Source organism: Mauremys mutica, chromosome 5 (assembly GCF_020497125.1).
Source record: "Mauremys mutica isolate MM-2020 ecotype Southern chromosome 5, ASM2049712v1, whole genome shotgun sequence".
Taxonomy (NCBI): domain Eukaryota; kingdom Metazoa; phylum Chordata; order Testudines; family Geoemydidae; genus Mauremys; species Mauremys mutica.
This window is the reverse complement of record NC_059076.1, coordinates 87518550-87539398: the sequence shown is the minus strand read 5'-3', so window position 1 is coordinate 87539398 and position 20849 is coordinate 87518550. Positions and strand designations below refer to the sequence as shown.

At 36.7% G+C, this 20849-nt stretch overlaps 1 protein-coding gene across 11 annotated transcripts in view; it reads left to right on the top strand.

Moving 5' to 3' along the window:
- Nucleotides 1-20849, top strand: part of PCM1 (pericentriolar material 1) — a 75049-nt gene that overhangs the window by 50427 nt on the left and 3773 nt on the right. For 5 of the 11 annotated variants that reach the window (XM_045017750.1, XM_045017758.1, XM_045017757.1 and 2 more), the window contains 13 exons: nucleotides 604-771; nucleotides 2186-2242; nucleotides 5236-5408; nucleotides 5490-5618; nucleotides 6315-6435; nucleotides 6665-6802; nucleotides 7039-7172; nucleotides 7914-8048; nucleotides 9109-9306; nucleotides 10936-10995; nucleotides 14269-14407; nucleotides 15726-15883; nucleotides 19242-19302. In XM_045017750.1, coding sequence (XP_044873685.1) covers nucleotides 604-771; nucleotides 2186-2242; nucleotides 5236-5408; nucleotides 5490-5618; nucleotides 6315-6435; nucleotides 6665-6802; nucleotides 7039-7172; nucleotides 7914-8048; nucleotides 9109-9306; nucleotides 10936-10995; nucleotides 14269-14407; nucleotides 15726-15883; nucleotides 19242-19302 — 1671 coding nt within the window. The remainder of the gene's footprint in view (nucleotides 1-603; nucleotides 772-2185; nucleotides 2243-5235; nucleotides 5409-5489; nucleotides 5619-6314; nucleotides 6436-6664; nucleotides 6803-7038; nucleotides 7173-7913; nucleotides 8049-9108; nucleotides 9307-10935; nucleotides 10996-14268; nucleotides 14408-15725; nucleotides 15884-19241; nucleotides 19303-20849) is intronic. The other 6 variants (XM_045017759.1, XM_045017760.1, XM_045017753.1 and 3 more) reach the window with 4 other exon arrangements.

Here is a 20849-nt window from a genome sequence, read left to right as displayed (position 1 = left end):
GTAAGTGATGTAGCAAAAGTTTTATTTTTGTCATCTTAAATGTGTCAGAAATGCTAATGGCTTGAACATGGTGCTTTTAGTGTGGAAAGGTATGAAACCCAACAAGATGGGAGTGAGTTCCGCAGTGTTTAATATTGATAAAATTGTTTTTTTTTTTCTAAGAGAACCAAATTTAAATTGCAGTTTGTTTAAACAGTGTAACGTACAGAATTGTTTGCCAACATACATACGCTCATGTAAAATACGTTCATGTTGACTTGGGTGCTTGTAGTCTGCCAACATGCTTCTGCATCAGACTTAGTTATTAGCCAACAAACGTTCTGTGGTGAATTGCATCTTGCAGACTATTCATTGTTAATACTTCACCACTGCTCTCCACTCTGTAACAATCTCTAACTCATGTTTGACACCGTCAATGCTAATTACATAGACATCTCAACCTCCCATTATTATAAAAATAATTTAAGTTCTGCATAGTTTGAAGTAACAAAAGAGTGGTTAACAAGTCTTTGGATTGCATTTTTGAGCTATCATTAAAACTGACTAGAAACAGGTGATTTTAAGATTATTTGTTTTTAAAGAGACACTTTTTGTTCATTTAAGGTTATGAAAGTGCCAGCATTTCTAGTACATGTGAACCTTGCAAGAGTAATAGGAGCAGGCGCTCTGTGCAGAATGAAGAGGCTGTTCAAGCAAAAGTGTTCAGCAAAAAGAATCAAGAACAATTGGAAAAAATAATTAAATATAGTAGATCTACAGAAATGTCCTCAGGTATTCTTTTAATTAATCTGAACAATATTAAAAAATTCTGTAAATATGTATTGATCCTGTAACTCCTTATTAACTGTTAAGGGTATTTTACCAGTCTTCCTGTGAGCTGTTAAAGGGTTTTTCAGGTAAGAGACAGTCACTTCATGGCTTAATTAATTAAGTGCTGTCACTATTAAAGTCCTTGCTAAATGTGTATATAGGATACACATGTAATATTTTAGCCCTTACATCACATTTTAATCTTCAAAACTGCTGTACAAATATTGTGATAAAGCGGAAAGTGTTTTGAAGTAGACTAAATATAATATTTAACATAATTTTGAAACTAACTGTAATCTTACTATAAACACTCTGGGGAAAGATACAAATACTCATTAATGTTATTTTATGGGAGGTTACCGGTTGTGCTAGATAAAGTGTCATGGCAAAAAACACCAGTTAGAATTTCAGATGATGGATTCCATCTGCACTTAATATTTTAAGTTACATACTGTACTGCATGCTGTTTCTTTCCATTCATGTTCACATTTAAAGGGACTCTTTCAGGATTAAAAAAAAGTAAATATTTAACAGTCATATCTTTAAAAATCTGCATTTACATTTCACTGTTTACACTGCTTGCTTTTTTGCATTCCTGTATCGTGAACATACTGTACGTAGTATCATTTTTAGATTCTTACATGTTGGCTCAATGCTGCAGTGTTTGGATAGAAACAGTGCTTCCCAAAAGATGTCTAATGCCAACATTAGTTAAAATAGTATATTTTACTTAATTCCGTAGAGCATATTGGTTACAAGATTTTGTGGAGGAGAAAAATAAATCTATCAAAACAAACATCTTATGATGTCCCTGTAAGTGTCCCCCATTCCCCCCATTTCCTTTCTGACCTTTATGAAACAGGTGGGGGGATTCACTTAAGAATTGTGATTTTGATCCATTGCTTCTTTACTATAATTAGTCAGACTTTGTCCTTCTCTTCCTTGTAGTTTATCCCTGGTCTCAATATCCAAAAGTTTATGGGCAAATTATGCACTTGAAATTGCATTTGTGGTTCCAGTCGGATCTTTGCATATATGATAGGGTAGAATATGGGCTTTAGTGTTTATCACATTTGTAAACTGATTCTTGGTTTTAGGTTAAATATTTTGAATATCTTTGGTGTTTGTAATTTAATGTTGACCAGATTAGATTGTATTTCTTTTTCTAGTTAGAATAATTAGTTTTAATTGCTTAAAACAAAACACAAAACTTCCTAAACAAACAAACCCTCTCCTCCCGTCTCCCCTCCACTAGTTCTGTAGTTCAGTTTAGTGTCATTTTAATGAGTCTTCCTTCCACTGATTCATATAGACAGTCTTTATTTCTAGTACACATTTTTGTGTTTTATCACTGTCTGTCCCCGCTTTCCTACAGCACATGCTAGGAGAATACTGCAGCAGTCTAACAGAAATGCATGCATTGAAGCCCCAGGTAATGCATTAATTGCTTAGCTTCAGAACTATTCACAGCTACTTACTTTTCTTTCTTAGCTTTTATTCTAGAACTAAACTGTGTTTCTCAGTAGCTCTTTTAGTGAATTTTATGTATACTAATTTTTATTGTTGCGAGTATTTTATTTAAAAAAACAAAACAACCCCCGCTCCGACCCCAGGAAAACAAGAACCTTGTGTTTTGCTGAATATTCGATAACACAGCTACTTTGAATCATAACTGGTTTGTACTTCGTATTTTTCTTATTTAAAGTACAATGTGGTTAATGGCATTAACTACTGCTTTTGATTCAAAATATGCATTTAGAACATAGTAAAATTGATTTCAGGGGGCATTCTTGTGCCCTTAATTATTAGCCTGCAGCTTTGGTAGAATTGATGTTTGGATTCAGTCTACCCTGAAAAGCAAAGTACATTTAAGTATGTCAGTAAATGTTGAAAGGCGGCCATTATATTTTAGTCTTTTAAAAAATAAAACTGCATTTAAGCACACTTGTAAGACTGCTGAACTAACATCAGATAGTAGATTTAATACATTTGTCTGCATTCTTGAATAATTTGGTAAACTTTGTGATAAACCACAAACATTCAACTGTATTTTAATTAAAGAAGAAACACAGAACTATACCCCATAGTACTTCTGTTACTTTAAAATAGTAGGGAATGGCCCTTTTATTAGGATCAGTATGTTTATTGAGTTTTCCAAGAACTACGCTTCCTTCTACCCTTTTTAAAATAAATAAATAGTTAACTGTTTCATGTAAGTAAAGTTAATAGAACTTGTACTACTCCTGGGGAAATTCTGCACTACTGCATGCACGTGGAAACACGTCCCCCCAAAGATTCTCTTTGCTTCACGCAGAAAAATGGTTTCAGTGGGGAAGCAAAGATAAGCTGTACAGAGTGCTCACTCACCTTCCCTGGCAGCGCAGGTGCGTCTGTTCAGACAGCCGTGGGAGAGGTAAATCACTGGGGTTGGGGATGCCTTGGCCGACCAAGGACATTAGTCCTGGGTGGGGGTGGGGGTGGCAGGAGGAGGACGGAGACAAAGTTCCCCATCCCCTGCATTGAGCAGCCAAGGCTGGGTCAGATCAACCTCCAGAACCCTCACCTGGCTGCAGGAAGCTCTGTACTCTGGGAGAGTTCCAGGTGTGGGGGGTCAGACTCGGGTGGGTGTGGAGGGGTCCAGATGCATGGGGGTTGGGTAGGGGGAGCGTCCATCCCCCGAGCCTCCCCCCTTACATCAGGAGCCCCCCACACCTGGACTCCCCACCCAACTGAGCCCCAATCAGCTGCACCCTGACCCCACTCCCCCAGCACTGCAGCTGAACTCCCCACACCCAGACACCCCCCCCCCCCCCACTGCCAAGCCCTACTCACCTTCACCTGGACTCCCCTGCAGAGTCCTATTCCCCCTGCACCCAGAAACCCCACCCAGACCGCGCCCCACACAACCCTGGTACTCTTGAGGGAATTCTGCACCAAAATGTTAAAATTCTGCAAAGTTCTTCATACTTTATTTGTCAAAATTACACAGTAACACAATAAGTACCAAAATAATTGAGAATGGTGCGATTATAATTTATTTCAAAATACTTGTCAGCAAATAATTGAAAATGGTACGATTATATTGTGTTGTTTTGACAAATTATGCAGAATTTTAAAATGTGCACAATTTTTTAAATTTTTTGATGCAGAATTCCCTCAGGAGTACAGTACTTTATTTTCAAAGGAATGGAGATCATTTTTAACCTTGCATACTTCTTAAAATGTTGAAGAAACATTAATAAGAGGTGTGAGTCTAAAATCTGGTGAGTAAATTCACCTCTGCAAAAAGCTCAATATGTGTGTGTGTGTGTGTGTGTGTGTCTCTCTCTCTCTCTCTCTCTCTCTCCGGCTTAAATGAAGCTGGGATGAAATTTACTCCTATTGTAGCATTACTGGAATGTCAGCCTTTGCACCCTGGCATTTGTGGGCCCCTGGATTCCTGTAAGCATGTATTCTCTGGGCTAGGCCCTCATCTGCACTAATCTGTTCATAGTTTGGAGGGAGACTCTTTTCCCATGCACAGCCATTGCATTCTTCCTCCCATGTACAGCATATCAATAGGATTTAAGTGTTGCAGAAAGTTTTGTCGGGACTTCAGCAGTTTGGTGAATATCACCTTTAGAATGCAAAAAGAACAGGAGTACTTGTGGCACCTTAGTCTCTAAGGTGCCACAAGTACTCCTGTTCTTTTTGCGGATACAGACTAACACGTCTGCTACTCTGAAACCTGTCTTTAGAATGCAGAAATTATCACCAGACCAGATTTTCTTTGTTCCTTGTTTCTTTAAAGAGGATATCTTATGTATAAGGCTAGATTTTTCAAAAGGAAGCTTGTGATTTTGGGTGCCAAGCTTGAAATACCTTAGAGGCCTGGTTTTTAAAAAGTGGTCTACCTACTCTCAAAACCTGTGTCCATATATATGTTTGTGCATAATGTACTCAATTATATTCCACATCTTTAAAGTTGTCAATCAGAAACTTAAAGAAAAAAAACAGACACAAAGCTAGTCCTGATTTCTAAAACATGGGAGTGTATGGTATAATTTAATTATTACGTTATACATAAATGCTTACATGAAGGAAGACGGTCTAAAACAGTGGTTTTTGACCTATGTTCTGTGGACCCCTGGGGGTCTGCAGACTCAAGATTTTCAAAGGGGTCCACGTCTCCATTTAAAATTTTTTAGGAGTCTGCAAATGAAAAAAGGTTGAAAACCACTTGTCTAAAATATAATTGTATTATGTTTTAAATTTTTGTAGCCTTAGGGAAATAGTAAGCTTTAAGAAACAGTAAAGGTGCTCAGCTGTTTAAAATGTAAACTGAATCCAAGATAAAGTTTTCAAATATAATTGAGGTATATGTCAATAGAGAGAGAACTATCAAGAATTTCATGAGCATAGATTGGCTCCTTTATTCCTCTACAGAAACTGGTAGCGATCTTTCCATGTTCGAAGCTTTGCGAGACACCATTTATTCTGAAGTAGCTACTCTGATATCTCAAAATGAATCTCGTCCACATTTTCTTATTGAACTTTTCCATGAGCTTCAGCTGCTAAATACAGACTACTTGAGGCAAAGAGCATTGTATGCATTACAGGTATGCAAAACATTTTATTTACATTATGAATTGGATAAACTTTCTTCACAATATAGATTTAAGATTCATTATATTTTTTAGGATATAGTGACTAGACATATATCTGAGAACAATGAAAAAGGAGAATGCACAAAGTCTCTGAATTCAGCTACCTGGATAGCTTCAAACTCTGAACTTACTCCCAGTGAAAGTCTTGCTACAACTGATGATGTAAGGTGTTTTGTTTTTTGTTTTGTTTTTTTATCTTCAGAAACTAGTTTAATATGAAATTCATTTCTTCATCTTTCAGTTTCTGTGCAGGTTTTTAATGCTGCACTCACCATAGTGACTTGTTTTCCAAAATCCACACTAGCTTATAAGCCGTCACTTTCTTGTAAGAAGAAACTTGCTAAAGGATATCTTCACATGGGAATTATGTAGAATCTTGTTTCATTTAATATCGAAAACTAGTGTAAAAGCTGGTAAAGAAGACTCAGTGCCCTGCAGTTAATGTAAAGAGCCCAGATTACTTCATATCTGAGACTGAGATTCTACCAGGAACTTGCAGCAGTTCTTGTCAATCCTTCAGCTGTCAAAACTGCTTCAAGAGTGGGAGGATGAGATAGGGAGTGACAGCAATTCCCAATAGAATCCCAAAGACTTAAAACTTTCTGTAGTTTAAGAAATCACAAACACCAATGCCTTATTCAATTATATTACCTATATATGGATGCAAAACAGATCATTATAGAAGCACCCTAAGGATTTACCTCCTTTATAAGTTAGGTCATTCCCAGTATGGAAGTCTGGGAACACATTTTGTAACCTTAGGGACAAGGTGAAGAGAGAATCAGTGGATTGCTGGGATAATTGAGGAAGCATGGCATATGCTTGCTTTGTGTAAATTGGTTTGTATGGTTTTTTTAGGAAACCTTTGAGAAGAACTTTGACACAGGAGCAAGTAGAGATTGTGAACAAAATGATGCGGACAATGGCAGTACCATGTCGACATCTTCAAATTTTGAACCTTTTGCCACTGATGATCTTGGTAAACATTACATTAATTGTCAGTATTAAACAATATATGTGAAACATTAAAAACTTTTGACTAACTCTGAAAGATATACTTCCTGTATCCTAAGTAATTATGCCTCTTGAACTTAAACATAATCTTATTTTGTAATTCATTATTACAGTTAGGCACATTGTGTTTGCACATGCATACCTTAATGTAGAATTTAAAAAACTTATAAAAAATATTTTTGCTCTAAACATAGGCAACACTGTGATTCACTTAGATCAGGCATTGGCTAGGATGAGGGAATATGAGCGCATGAAAACTGAAGCTGAAAGTACCCTTGACTCAGAGGGCTGCTGTAGTAATCTCCAGAATGTCTCTGCTGTTATATTAGAAGGTATGTGCATATTTTTATTTTGTGTTTGAAAACAGTATCTGTAGATAATATCAGGAACTATTCACTGGACAATTCATTTCCATCTTAATCGTACTTTATTGTAATTTTAGTTTAATTGCATAGGATTTCGGCCATAACTAAACGTGCAGTTTTAACTTAAAGTACAGTGTATTTTTTGAAACTGATACTTATTAAATAGAGATATCTTATGGTTTGAATGCACTTTATTTTACAAGGTCCATCTTCTGGGGAGAGTCACTGTGTGTCACAGCCTAGTGAAGTTTCTACTGTTCCATGTCCTCGTATAGATACTCAGCAGCTTGACCGGCAGATCAAAGCAATTATGAAAGAGGTCATCCCTTTTCTGAAGGTAAGAGATTTTATTTCTGAACAATTTTCTTGATGAACAAAAATCACACAACATAGTTGTACAAAACAAATTATGAAGCAGCAGTAACTTCTCTATATGTATGGTTTAAACTAGGTTTCCAATTTAAGACAAATTTTGTACCTCATCTACTCTAAAATGAACCGTTTCAAGTTGAAGTGTAAATGCAGAAATTAACTTCCAAGTAATCTTAGTCTGATGTTGTCACCACTGTAATCTGTAGACAACATAAATTAGTTAGATTTGTGACAATAATTCCTACTGGCTGACATTTTAAACCCTCTATATCCTGATGGTTTAACACAATTCCTGATGGTAGGAACTTTTGAGGTTTGCCTATGAATTCGAAGAGGCTTACAACTGTAGATATCTTTTAACAATGCCCTCCAGCATATATAGGGTTTTAAATGTTCACACCCACGGAGTATCTGAAGATCCTAAGAAAGTAGTAAAATTTCTGGTGGCTGGTGTGAAGTAACTATATTGGAAAGGTGGAATAGGGCTAGGTTGGGCTTAGATTTTATATAAATAAGGTCTTCACTATAATTCCTTCTGTGTGGGGCCCTTAAGGTTATGACATGAGTTAAAAACACAACCTGGTTGTGCCATGTGAATGTTACAGCTCTGGAAAAATGTCTGTCTGTAAATGTCAGCTTTAAGATATGGTATAGTGACCACTTTTTTAAGTAGTGATAATTTTCTTTGTCCCCTGGGATTTGCTAGGAACACATGGATGAAATATGCTCTTCTCAGCTGTTGACATCAGTAAGACGTATGGTCCTGACTCTTACACAGCAAAATGATGAAAGCAAAGAATTTGTGAAATTTTTTCATAAGCAACTTGGTGGCATACTGCAGGTCAGTAACTTCTCTTCATAAATTTTTGTTTTGGGCTATATTGCAAATTTTGATAACTTGCAGCAGATTCACAATCTCTAGTCTAAACATTCCTTAAATCTGTACTGTAGTGATCTTGATTTTCAACAGTGCTTAGCAATTTGCAGCTCCTCCTGATTTCTGAAAATCAGGTCATAAATTATTACACAAACCCTTGCCTCTCTTCTCCCTTCTTCTTTGACATATTAATAAAATAGTATTGTTTCCTCACATAAATATCACCTCTTCTCGTATCTCCCTCCAAATTGGTCTCTCAGGATAGGACAGCAGTACAAGTCTGGCAACACAAATACAGATTTGAAACCTATGAACCACCTGCCAGCATAATTGATTTTAACGTAACTTTTTTGACATTTGGTCAGAAAGTCAAGTATTTGATCAAAACTAAACCACCCTTTCATTAGTGCCCACATACCACAGGGATTGCGTGTGTTGACAGTACTGAGAGAGATGCGTATATGGTTCTTCTAAAACAGAATTGAGCAATGTCAGCAGACAAATTTGCATTGCCCTCTCCTTGTGCTTTGGCCTATTACATGCATGGATACAAAGAACAGTCAAGTTCTGGGAATCCTGATACCTTCCAGAATAAGCAGCAACTACATGATAAAATATGAACAAATATTTAAAATAAAATACTTGTGGAGAAATACATCTACTGAGATGGCCTTTAAAGGTAACCATAATGATGGTTTTGTTTGTGGGCATGCACTTGTACTGTACTGAAACTAGAAATTTACTTCATGTGGACCACTGGAAAGTCATCAAGTGATCATGACTTTTGACTGCCATAGGCTTGGGGCCAATTCAGATCCGTGACCTGGTAACAAGGAGCTCCATGTTACGTCATGGTGGATTCCATTTAAACAAGCTGCCTAGACAATCTGTTTCTAACTAGCTTCACTCTGTTTGTAATATGCTAGGTTTCTCATCTTCAGGGGTATATAAGGAAAAGCTATTTAGTCTTCTTTTCAGTTTTAAGATCATGACTCAAACTGAAAAACTTTTTTTCTTTTGACAGGATTCACTGGCAAAATTTGCTGGTAGAAAACTAAAAGATTGTGGAGAGGATCTTCTTGTGGAGATCTCTGAAGTTTTATTTAATGAACTAGCCTTCTTTAAACTCATGAAAGATTTGGACAGCAACAGTATTACTGTAAAACAAAGATGCAAAAGTAAAATGGAAGCAGCGGGAGTGATACAACCTTACGATAAAGAGGTTAACAGCTTAAGCTTTTTCTTTTAAGCATGTAATTTTTCTGATTTCAGTTAAAATGTGCATATTTAACTTAATTATTTTGAAAACTTTTCCTAGAAAAAAGAATGTGGCTTCTGAAAGCTTATTTCTATTAATAGGACATCATAGTAATAAAATGATTGTATATAGGCACATCAATTACAGTTAGTCCTCAGTGGCCTAGTGCATGGAGGACGTCAGAGATAATGTTCTTCCTGTCATATTTTTCTGTTTTTCCTCATAAGCAAAAAACAGGATCCAACCTTATAAATATGCACAAGTGAGTTTACTCGGGTCAGTTGTCCCATTAAAGTTATTGAGATTATTAATTTGAGTAAATAGTTGTAGAATTGGGCTCATGAGTTTGTGCTCTTCAGTTTCCCCACTGCACCACCTCTCTTGCCCTGCACCTTCTGCCCTTCCATCCACTACTTCAGTGAGACTAAAGTTTTGCAGAAAGACTACTTATGCTGCCGTGTCAGTGAGCAATCTGGCAAAGTTTCCGTTTTGGCAGGGTTTCTTGGATGTATGACGAACTTCAATAAGGAATGTAAATAAAATGTTAACCTCTTATTAAAAAGAAACACGCAAGTTGAAAGTGGACAAATTCAGTTTGGAAATAAGTATACATTTTTAACAGTGAAGGTAAACAACTATTGGAACAACACCAAAGGTTATGATGGATTCTCCATCATGGGCAATTTTTAAATCAAGTTTGGATCTTTTTTCCTAAAAGATCTGCTCTAGTGCAAACAGGAATGATGTTGTGGAAATTCTATGTCCTGTCTTAGGAGGTCAGACTAGATGAAAACAATGGTCCCTTCTGGCCTTGGAATCGATGAATAAGAATGTAATAGAAATTCTCCTCCTGTAATGCTAATAAGAATATCCTTGGCACCATCTATACCAACAGGATGTATCATGAGCACTTTTAGTTCTGGACTGTGGGATCACCTGGTGGCACTTGAAGAATGTCATTGCAGCATCCTCAGGGTTCATAATGAACTTAGTATAGAAAAACTAAATAAGAACAAAAATACTTTGTATAAGCTAAATGAATACTACCCCACCATAGCATTAAGCAGCCTACCTAATTACTTCCTTTTATATACTGTAGTTGTTCCCTTTTTGTATTTTAATGGAAACCCTAGTTAGTAGCTTTCTTTAGAAGTCTCAAATAAAAAAAATGTGCTCAACTAATTTCATTTTAATGTGAATAGAAACATCTGTGAAATTGGGATAGTACAAGAGTCATAAAAATTCATTAAAAAAATATAACTGAACACTAAGATACCTGGAAAAGGATTTCTGAATGAGTATTATAACTCCCAGATAGTGATGACACCTATTTAAAGATGTATCCCTTCAAAAACTACAGCAAGACTTGAGAAATACTTGCTAGAGTATTTTATTGTAATTTTTGAGATTGAATTTATAATAGTAGGCATGGTATATAAACATAATTCTAAGTAAGGGTATGACACTAAGTCAATTTTTTCCAGTATTTCAAAGCTATTTTTTATTTAAATGTGGATTTATATGTAGGCTAAATTTTGTAATATGGATATTTTCAATTCAGAATTGAAGATAATTTAATTGGTTGTCTTCTAGGCAAAGAGAGTTCTTGAGGTAGGAGTTAGTTCTTCCGCTGAAGATATTGATGAAGACAAAGTAGGTTATACTTATTTTTTAAAACTGTAGCTGTCTTTACTCCTTTTTGTAAGAGAATTTCCCAAATCATTAGTTATCACTTTCAGTGCATTTTTAGTAATGATTTGAACAAAAGTGATCATACAAACCCAGTGTCTCTACACAATCCATTTCGCTCTGATTCTTGGAAAGCAAATGTTTCAAAATTTAATTTTGGTTGAAAATATCATTTAATACCCTCTTCTGTCTCCTCAAACTGTTACCAACTCTTTACTTTAGTTGTCTCTGAAACACAGTGTGTACTGTAACCTATCTTTTAAAGTACAGCTTTCTGAAAAAATATTTATGTAAAAGAAAGTGAACTTCCTTAATCAGTAGATTCCCTTCTGCATGCATTCAATAATGGCAGTATGCTTTAGTGACGGAGATCTACTCATTTTCATTCTGTTAGCACAGCAGAGCCATCACAGCTTACAGACACTGAGTTTGATTCTGTTTCTTATGCATTAAAATATTGTTGCAGAGCCAGATTCTGCCCTCAGTTATCTTTGTGCATCCTCATTAAAGACATTCACAGTTGTAACGTTTGTGTTCAAAGACATTTCACATCAGGTTTAACTGAAAACATAATGAGACCTGCAGGATCTCTGTTAATGGTGATGCGAGTGTGAAAGAGCAAGATTGACTTTGAGATGCCAGTAATAGTTTGCAGGGCTGGCAATTTAAAACAAAAATAGTTTATAAGCTTAGCAGAATTGATGTAGAAATAGACACAATAAACATGGAATTCCTCTATCTTTTTTTAGTATCTCTCTTCAGAGTAGAACCACATCATTATTCCTTTTCAGTACTTGTTCTCAAAAACTGCCTCTATGCAAACTCATTGTGGGATGTATGCCCTCAGTGCTGTGAATGCAGAATCATCTTGAAAAGCAGAGCAAAGTGGCCACTTTGCAGATCCAAACAAAGAGGTTATAAAGAGGACTTGTGGCTCCAGCCACTTTCAGCTCCTTCTTCATAATGGCTAGCTGTGAGCATAGGAACCTTTTTTCTGCACCCTTCATGATTAGCATAGTTTTTGAGTGGATTATTTGACTAATCACCATTGTATGATGTTCAACTCCTACTTCTTTTGACTCCAAATGACCACTCAGCTCTGTTAGCTACCTTTTTTCCCCTCTCTCTTACTCAGGGTTGTTGTCTTGGTAGGCTCTATGGCAGATCTCTGCAAGCAGGCAAGATTGAACTGTGCTTGGTGTGTCACTCATTTGATGTTGATAAAGAGTCACATACCTTGTCTATCTGTGCCTTCCACATGAATATTCTTTGAGGTTGCTTTGTGTGCACAGGGTTTACTACTTGCAGGTGGAGGATGGTGAACAATGCTGCACTATCTTAAAGTAGGAGCCTGAAGACTAGACCCTTGGAATCCTTTGGTTCCAGGTCTAAGTAACCACCTCCTTTGGCATGAAAGAAGTCTTCAAAACTTTTAAATGTCCTGGTGTCTATTCTGAGGTCTCCTTGGGATCTGAAGTTGCCTGGTTCCCACCAAGCCTCCATAAAGTAGTCTAAGGCCACTGAGTATGTGTTGGATTTGATTTGTCTTTTCAAAAATATCTGGGCATACAGGCAGAATTTGTTTTTATAGCCCTTCTTTTTCCCAGTTCTTTTTCTGTCTTTAACGAAGAAAAGGCACGCTGCTGAGGACTCTTCTCTAAGCAATTGTGAATGTTTTTTCTATGAGGAAAAACAAGGGTGGTATTGTTCTGAGCAGGGAGGACCCTGTGGGTGAGAGAGACAGATCCAAAGACAACCTATATGAAGTTGCCTTTATACATTAGTGTCTAGGATCAGATTCTTCTGGCCTTTCATGATATTTCTGTGGCTTTCAAAATGGATTTGATTTTTACATAGTCTTATTGTTGTATGGGAGAGGCTATCAAAGAAAAAAATGGCAGTGGTATCAGCCAGAGAGCTGAACATATTTCTAAATAATTAGGTGGCCACAATCAGTACTTTAGGGGCCCTGTTTGTGCTGCTCCCTTTGCACTATTCAGATGGAGCAAAGGGAGTGGGAATTCTCCCAGCAGCGGAGGTCCTCCAAAAAGCCTAGAGCCTGATATAACTAGCTCCTGAGCCTCTCTGCTCGGCCCCTGGGGCAGGGAAGGCAGAGTAGCTTTATCATGTTGCACACTGGCTATTCCCAGTTGGCATATGGTCTCTAGGGAGTAGTCCTGCTCTCTTTGGGGTTTCCATAGACCAGATGGAAAACAAGCAATGGAGCAACCAGAACTACTTTCTCATCCTTCCCCTGTGATGCAGTAGGCATCAGTGTGGGAGCTGCCGATCAGCTATAGCAAGGAAGGGACCAAAAGCAATTTGGAGTGTTTCTAGCTATCACTAGAGAGCTGGTCCTGTAGCTGCAAGGTATGCAGTGAGCGGCTTTTGGGAAGGTAGGTTCCCTACATTGGGGGGAGGGATAGCTCAGTGGTTTGAGCATTGGCCTGCTAAACCCAGGGTTGTGAGTTCAGTCCTTGAGGGAGCCACTTAGGGATCTGGGGCAAAATCAGTACTTGGTCCTGCTAGTGAAGGCAGGGGGCTGAACTCAATGACCTTTCACAGTCCCTCCCAGTTCTATGAGATAGATATATCTCCATATATTATTACAGTTTCCCCATAGTAAAAAAGTTGATTCAACACTACTCAGGTAATATGTTTTCAAGTCATTATCATATATTTCGTTCACACAGTTGTGCTTGGGGGCCACGTCTAAGCCATAGTTACATATGTGGGTCTCTCTTGACCTGGTGTCTTGTAGTGACATTTTATTTTGAGAGCAGTTTTCAGTCCTTGTTTAATGACACTCTGTCATCCTCATTGGTAATTGGTGGTTATATTAATTTCCCAAGCATGAAGATCTAAAAGAGACTATTCTGTAAGGAGAAAAAGACCAGTGAAGTGTCCTGTCAGTGTATTGCTTTTGGAGATTCACACTGTACTCCCACTTCCTCACTCCTTCAAAACTTTCTGTGAATTCTTAAATTTAATAGAAAGAATGGAGGGCAATTGGAGCTGTGGGTCCTCCTCATAATCTCTCTCGGAATGTTTGGATTGTTGAAGGAGGTACTTCATCTGTTCCATTGGGTGCTTTTTCTCCTGATGCTTCTGAGTTTTTTAGTGCAGCAGAGGTAATGCACTTAATTGTTACCATGAGTAAAACCTGTTACAATAATCTTCTTGTTCAGAATAAGGGAAAAATCTATTCAATAGAGGTTTAATTTTACTTATGACTAGGACAAGGATGAGACTGAAACAGTTAAACACACACAAGAATCAGAAATATACAATGATGGTGAAGTTTCTCAAAGTATGAGATCTGATGCTTCTGATCAGGAGGAAGATGAGGAGAGTGAAGGCTGTCTGGTGTCTATAAGTAAGTGGTTTTTTATTGTTTTGATAGGTTGTTACTCGGTTTTTTACTGTAATTTAAGGGAACTAATTTTATGACAATTTTTAACGATATACTCTTCGTGTGTGCTATAGATGCATAAGGTTGATAGGTCTTATCTCAGTTTTCTGTTAACTCGCATAGAGAGGAGAATAAACTATATATGATTGTTTCCAGTACTACATTTTCTAGTATCTTGTCCAGTCTAGGTTTAAATGCCAAAAGCAGTGGAGCTTCCACTACTTAGAAGATTTATTCCATGGATTTGTGTCTTATTCCCATCCCATCAAATCCATGGTTCATATAGTCTAGTAACCTGTGTCCCAGTGGCCAGCCAGCTTCAGAGGACGAGTCAAGAAACTCCAAATTAGGCAGATGTGGAATAAATCCCCTACCTCATCTCCAGGAAAGGCCTTGTCATGATCTCTCCTAGTTAGAGTGTATTAAACATAGAAGCATGTGGTTTACATCCCTTCTGATTTTTTTCTTACCCTTAATAACTATTTTTGTTATCCACATACATGTCCAATCACTTTTTGAATTTTGCCATGCTCTTAGTTTCTGTGATACCCTCTGACAAGGAGTTCTACACTCTATTAATGATTGTTTGAAGAAAGTGTTTCCTTTAAATTTCAGTGAATGTTCATATGTTGAGATGCAGGGAAACGGAAGTTTATAATCTACCTTCTCTGTACCATTTGTTGTTTTATATATATTTATCATTTCCCTCTTTTTCCTCTCCTTTCTAAGGCAGATAATTCCAGTCTTTTCAGTCTCTCATCATATGAATCTTTTCAAGGCCAAATGGCTTTCATTCTCCTTTTTATTATTCTGATTCTGCAGTTTAGCTCTAAATGCTATCCGTACACTTTTCCTGGGTATTCCACCTAAATGTTTTCTCTTCTCATTGCATTATTCCTAATTATGTCCCCTTGTTCCACCCTTGAATATCTCTGCTTCCATCATGGTTGCTCTGTTCAAGTATACTTGCATTAAATAAAAGTACTTAGTTACATTACAGCACAGCAACGGCATTTGGTGGTACTTCCAGTCAGGTTTCTGTAGAGTATTTTCATTCCAGGAAAAGGTCTCACAAGAGAATTACAGGTCATAACCATTCTCATAGACAGTATAATTTATCATGTTTATATTGAGGTTCTAGGTATCTAATGTTGCCTTATCTCCTATTCCAGAATATGGAATTTTAATTTTTGAAATACTGAGGACAAGAGTTTTAATGAAGAGCCAGTATAACTTATCAGTGACTAAGCTATTTTGAAACTCTTGCATTGACTGATTTCAGGTTTGTCTAAAGCGGAAACACAAGCTCTAACTAATTATGGAAGTGGGGAAGATGAGAATGAAGATGAAGAAATAGAAGAATTTGAAGAAGGACCTGTGGATGTCCAGACTTCACTGCAAGCCAGCAATGAAACTACAGCTGAAAGTGAACAAAGACAGGTACTATCAGAGTTCTACAAACCTTAACTTCCCTTCATTAAAATATTTTTTGAGTACCAACTAGGTTAGCTATCTGTGCATTGTATTCTTGAACTGCCAGTCCTTTCTTCTGTTACTTACTAGGGTTGCTTTAAAGAAATGTTATACATGGATACCCTTTTTCCTGTCATACAGTCTTCTTGAGTTCTTGTTGGTAAGGATATTTATTTGCATGATCAGTTCTTGACCCTGTGCTATTCAATGTTTTTATCAATGACCTGGAAGGAAACAAAAATCATTACTGATAAAGTTTGCAGATGGGACAAAGATTGGGGGAGTGCTAAATAAAGGAAGAGGGCAGATCACTGATAGTCATCTTGATTACTTGGTAAGCAAGCAAGCAATGTGTTTTAATATGGCCAAAATATATAGTCATGCATTTGGGAGCAAAGAATGTAGGCCATACTTAAAAGAATGGGAGACTCTTTCCAGCATGACTCCCAGGTCTTTTTCAGAATCACTGCTTCCCAGGATAATCAGCTGAACATGAGCACCTAGTGTGACCCTGTGGTCAATAGGGGCTAATGCAATCCTTGCATATGTAAATCAGGCAATCTTGAGTATGAGTAGGGAGGCTATATTACTTCTGTACTGGACATTAGTGCAACCTGACTGGAATACTGTGTCCAGTTCTGCTGTGCACAGTTCAGTAAGGTAGTTGATAAATTAAATATGATTCAGAGATGAGCTGTGACAGTGATAAATGAATTGGAAAACATGCTTTTTAGTGACAGTCTCAAGGAGCTCAGTCTATTTAATTTAATGAAGATAAGGCCAAGAGGTGATTTGATCACACTCTGTAAGTACCTATATGGTGAACAGAAATTTGATAAGAGGGCTCTTCGATATAGGAGACCAAGGTATAACAAGATCCAATAGTTAGCCATTGAAGATGGACAAATTCAGACTGGAAATAACATGTAAATTTTTAATAGTGAGGATAACTCACCATTAGAACATCTTATCAAGGGTTGTGGTAGATTCTCCAAGATGGAAACTTTTAAATCAATATTGGATGTTTTTCAAAAAGATATATGCTCTTGTTCAAACAGCAGTTAATTATGGCCTGTGTTATATGCGGGAGGTCAGACTAGATGATCAGTTGTATCTTCTGGCCTTACAATTAAGACTAGAATTTGGCATGCCAATTTTTAATACATTTTATGGCAGACCTATGTAGAAACCACAATATATCCATGCCTGCGAGAGGGCAGGCAGCCTGTGGGGAGGAGAGAAGGAAGGGTTTGGAGAAGGAACCCACACTGCACTCACCCAACACCCCGCCACCCCCCGCAGTGGTTCAGGGCCAGGTTCCCCACTTCAGGTGTTGTGATCTGGCCTGTGTGGTTGCATCGGTTTGGTGAATTCGCCCCTCCATAAGTGGAGACAGAGGTGGTCGCGCTAAATAGGAGTTGCATTGTGACCCTGTGATGCCACTCAGCTTGGGTGCATCTCACACTTTATTTAAATTCACTGTTTCCAGCTTTAATATTTCTGCTGTTCATTTCCCACCTTCAGTGAATAATGTTAGTTCAGTTTATTAGAACACCTACTTGCTCAGTAGCCATTTGTGATGTCAAACTGTTGTTACTTTGTTAGAAATAAGTAATGACTAGATGGATAAAGCCTTTTTTTCCCCTCCACCAAATTGGAAAGAGAAAATTTGAGAAGAGAGTTGACTTTGAATAGGATGATTTTTCAGAGAAGTTTGCAGGTCTCATACATTGTGAGCATTTAAGATTTCATATTCATCTAGTCCATCACTTATCTTCATAGATTTTGAAGATCAGAAGTAGAACCAATACAGTCATCTAGTCTGACCTGCATAATACAGGCCATCAGAATTTACACAGTGATTCCTGGCATCTGGCCCAACAACTTACGGTTGAATTGAAGCATATATTGTAGAGAGATCCAGTCTCGATTTAAAGACACCAAGTGAGAGAAAATGTTACCACATCCTTCACTGTTAAAATAAATTCCAGTTTGAATTTTGCTGGATTAAAGTTCATGATTTCTTTATAACAGATGCTAGGGTAGTCTTCAGGTACAGTCTGGTTTTGTGCATCAGTTTAAAGCCTTGCTCTCACATTGGCATTTTAAAAAGCAGCTTTGGTATGAGAGTGGCTTCCTTTCATAGGTCCCATGATCTGTCCCTACATATTCCAGTTACAATCTCTAGGTATTAAATATCCTCTATAAAAGCTGCTGTTCCAACACTTGTATTTTATAAGGTCACCCCCCATAGTGATCTCTTTTCAGTCTGTTTTTTAAACCGGATTTGACTCTTGAAATCGTCATTTTAAAAAAACCCACTCTTGCCCCCTTTCAAAATGCAAGATAACTGTTTGTTTGTTGATATGGACATGAATGTAACTTCAGTTTGTACTACAGGATTTGACAGAAAAACCTATTCTCATTGTAATATGATAGCTTACAGTAACAAAGGTTTGGTCATATCCTTGCTACTCAGTTTTCTAAAAGAACATGGCAACTGTTTCCATCTTTTCTGTGATAGCATTTATGGCAAGGAAATAGACATATTAAGACTTCTTGAAAGTCCAGATACATTGTCAGGTGATGGTTCTTTCTTCATTCTTTTGTTGGTAACTAAAACTCAGTTTGCCTTTGCAGAAGCCATTCCATCATCTCATGTGCCAATACTTGTTTATAATTCTATTCTAAATTTTTTCAATACAGTTTAACTGTACTGAAGAAAGTTTAGTAGGCTGTAATTTCAAGGATCACTTCTAGAGCTTTTTTTTTTTTTTTTTTTTTAAAGATAGGTACAACTACTGGCTACTCTCTAGCCTTCTAGTATGGTAGCAGATTCCAAAATAAAATTTCGGTATTTTATTAGCTGTTGAGCCACTTCATTGTTCATACTCATTCAAGAGTTTCTATATGATTTGGTTCTAGAGACTTGTTCCTTAATTTGCCAGTGAGTGAAGGGTTGGAAGGACTGACCTATAAAGACCTTTTAAAAACACGTTCATTTTGCTAAAATGCCTAAGAGGTAGGCAAGTATAACTGTCTAAAAGTACTGAATGATGTAAATGCTGATAGAGGAGATTTTCAGTTTGATGTATGGGTTTATGATGAGGACTAATAAGGTAAAAAGAAGTAAACAGTAGAACAGGAATAAACAGTAGAACTTACTGAGTATTTAAACTAATATAGACAAGATGTTGGCGGTTATACTGTAAGGAACAAGCATACCTCGTGTGGGGCTTGAGACAGGGAGGGGTAGACTAGATGAACTACTGAACTCTCCCTAATAGAAGTTTATCTCGTCTAAACATGATTTTTTCCCATATAGATTCCAACAGATAAATCTGATAAACCAAATGAATATGAGATTTTATCAACTAAGCAGAAAGGTAAGATCTGAATAAAACTTTAAATTATGTACATAACCAAAAAAAAAAATCATACTGTCACTTTCATGTAAATTTGCCTTCTACAAGAAGGAAGAAGTTGATTAAACTTGTAAGAATGTATTCATTTTTTTTAAATTGGATTGTTTTACTGATCTTGCATGTGCTGAAATCTAATTGTATTAAATAAGAAGAAACAAGCATTTTAAAAGAGAAACCTCAATATAATTGAGTGTATATGATCGGGTTGCATTTTGACATTTGTCCATAGTATAACTTTATGGACTGTTTTGATATCATGGTTCACACACAATTTTAATTGAATATTCTTGTATCAAGAAAAAAAATAACCCATGCTATTGAATAATAGCTGATAAGGATAATACTTTAGTAAACTGGAACATAAAGCTTGAATTTCATAGTCAACAGATAATTGCTGCTGTGCCTTCTTCTCACTCCCTGCCATTTTCATCCTTCATTGTCAATAATAAGTGTTTAAAAATATTTGTGATCTTTCCTGTGTGAGAAATCTTATCTTAGATGGGGACTAAATCAAATCCATATCTACTGGAGAAGTGATGGGAAAATGTGTCAGCACTCCTATAACTGTTCCAAAAATAAATTGCCCTTCTGTTCTTGGCTACTTATTGGCAAAAGATGGCCAGTCTACCGCATGTCATGATGGTTGTGTCTTCTCACCTAAGATTTATTTTCTATTACAGACAATTAGCAGTAGTCTGTTTTCTGCACTGACACATGCTCCTCTCATAGATTGACAACTCTATCTCTTTGGATTCTGTAGTGCTTCAGCAGTCATGCAAAACATATTAAGAAATTCTGCACATTGTACGGTTTAAAATTTTTATGTAAGAAGAGCATACACAGACTAAAAGAAAAGGAGACAGTTATGTGCAACTCACATTGTACATTTGCCCTTTAAGTTCCCATCAGTCATAATAATAATTGTGCTTTAACTTCAACATTCATGTCAGATCCTTTCTACATGCACCATTCTGTTCTAAAGTTGTACCCGCTCCTGGGAATAGTGTCAAGTCTCTCTTAATATCTTCAGTGTAGGGAAGAAAACGAACTTATTCACAATATGCTGATTCATCATAAAAAAAAATACTAACCTTGCCTTCAAAAGATTGTATTTTACATTTTGTTTTGATATAAAGTTTGTGGATGATTTAAAAAGCTAATTTAAAAATCAGAATTTTAAATTAATAAGCTTAACAAATCTGTGGTTTAACAACTGCAGATTGATTAACTTTCCAAAACACTGCTAAGGATTACTCTGTTTTAGTACCAAACAACTTTAAAAGGAGTGTAGTTTTGCACTTTAGCAATTTACCAGTAAAAAATTGCGCTAATTTCTAAACTTAAAATATTTGATTTTGATGCCACTGTTTATACACAGACAGTATTTTAAAATGACCTACTGGGATAAATGAGTTTTTCTTGTAAATTATGGCTTTATAGTATCTCTTTTATACATTCTTTGAAATAACTTTAAAAAAAAAAAAGCCTGAAATATTGAACCGCTTACT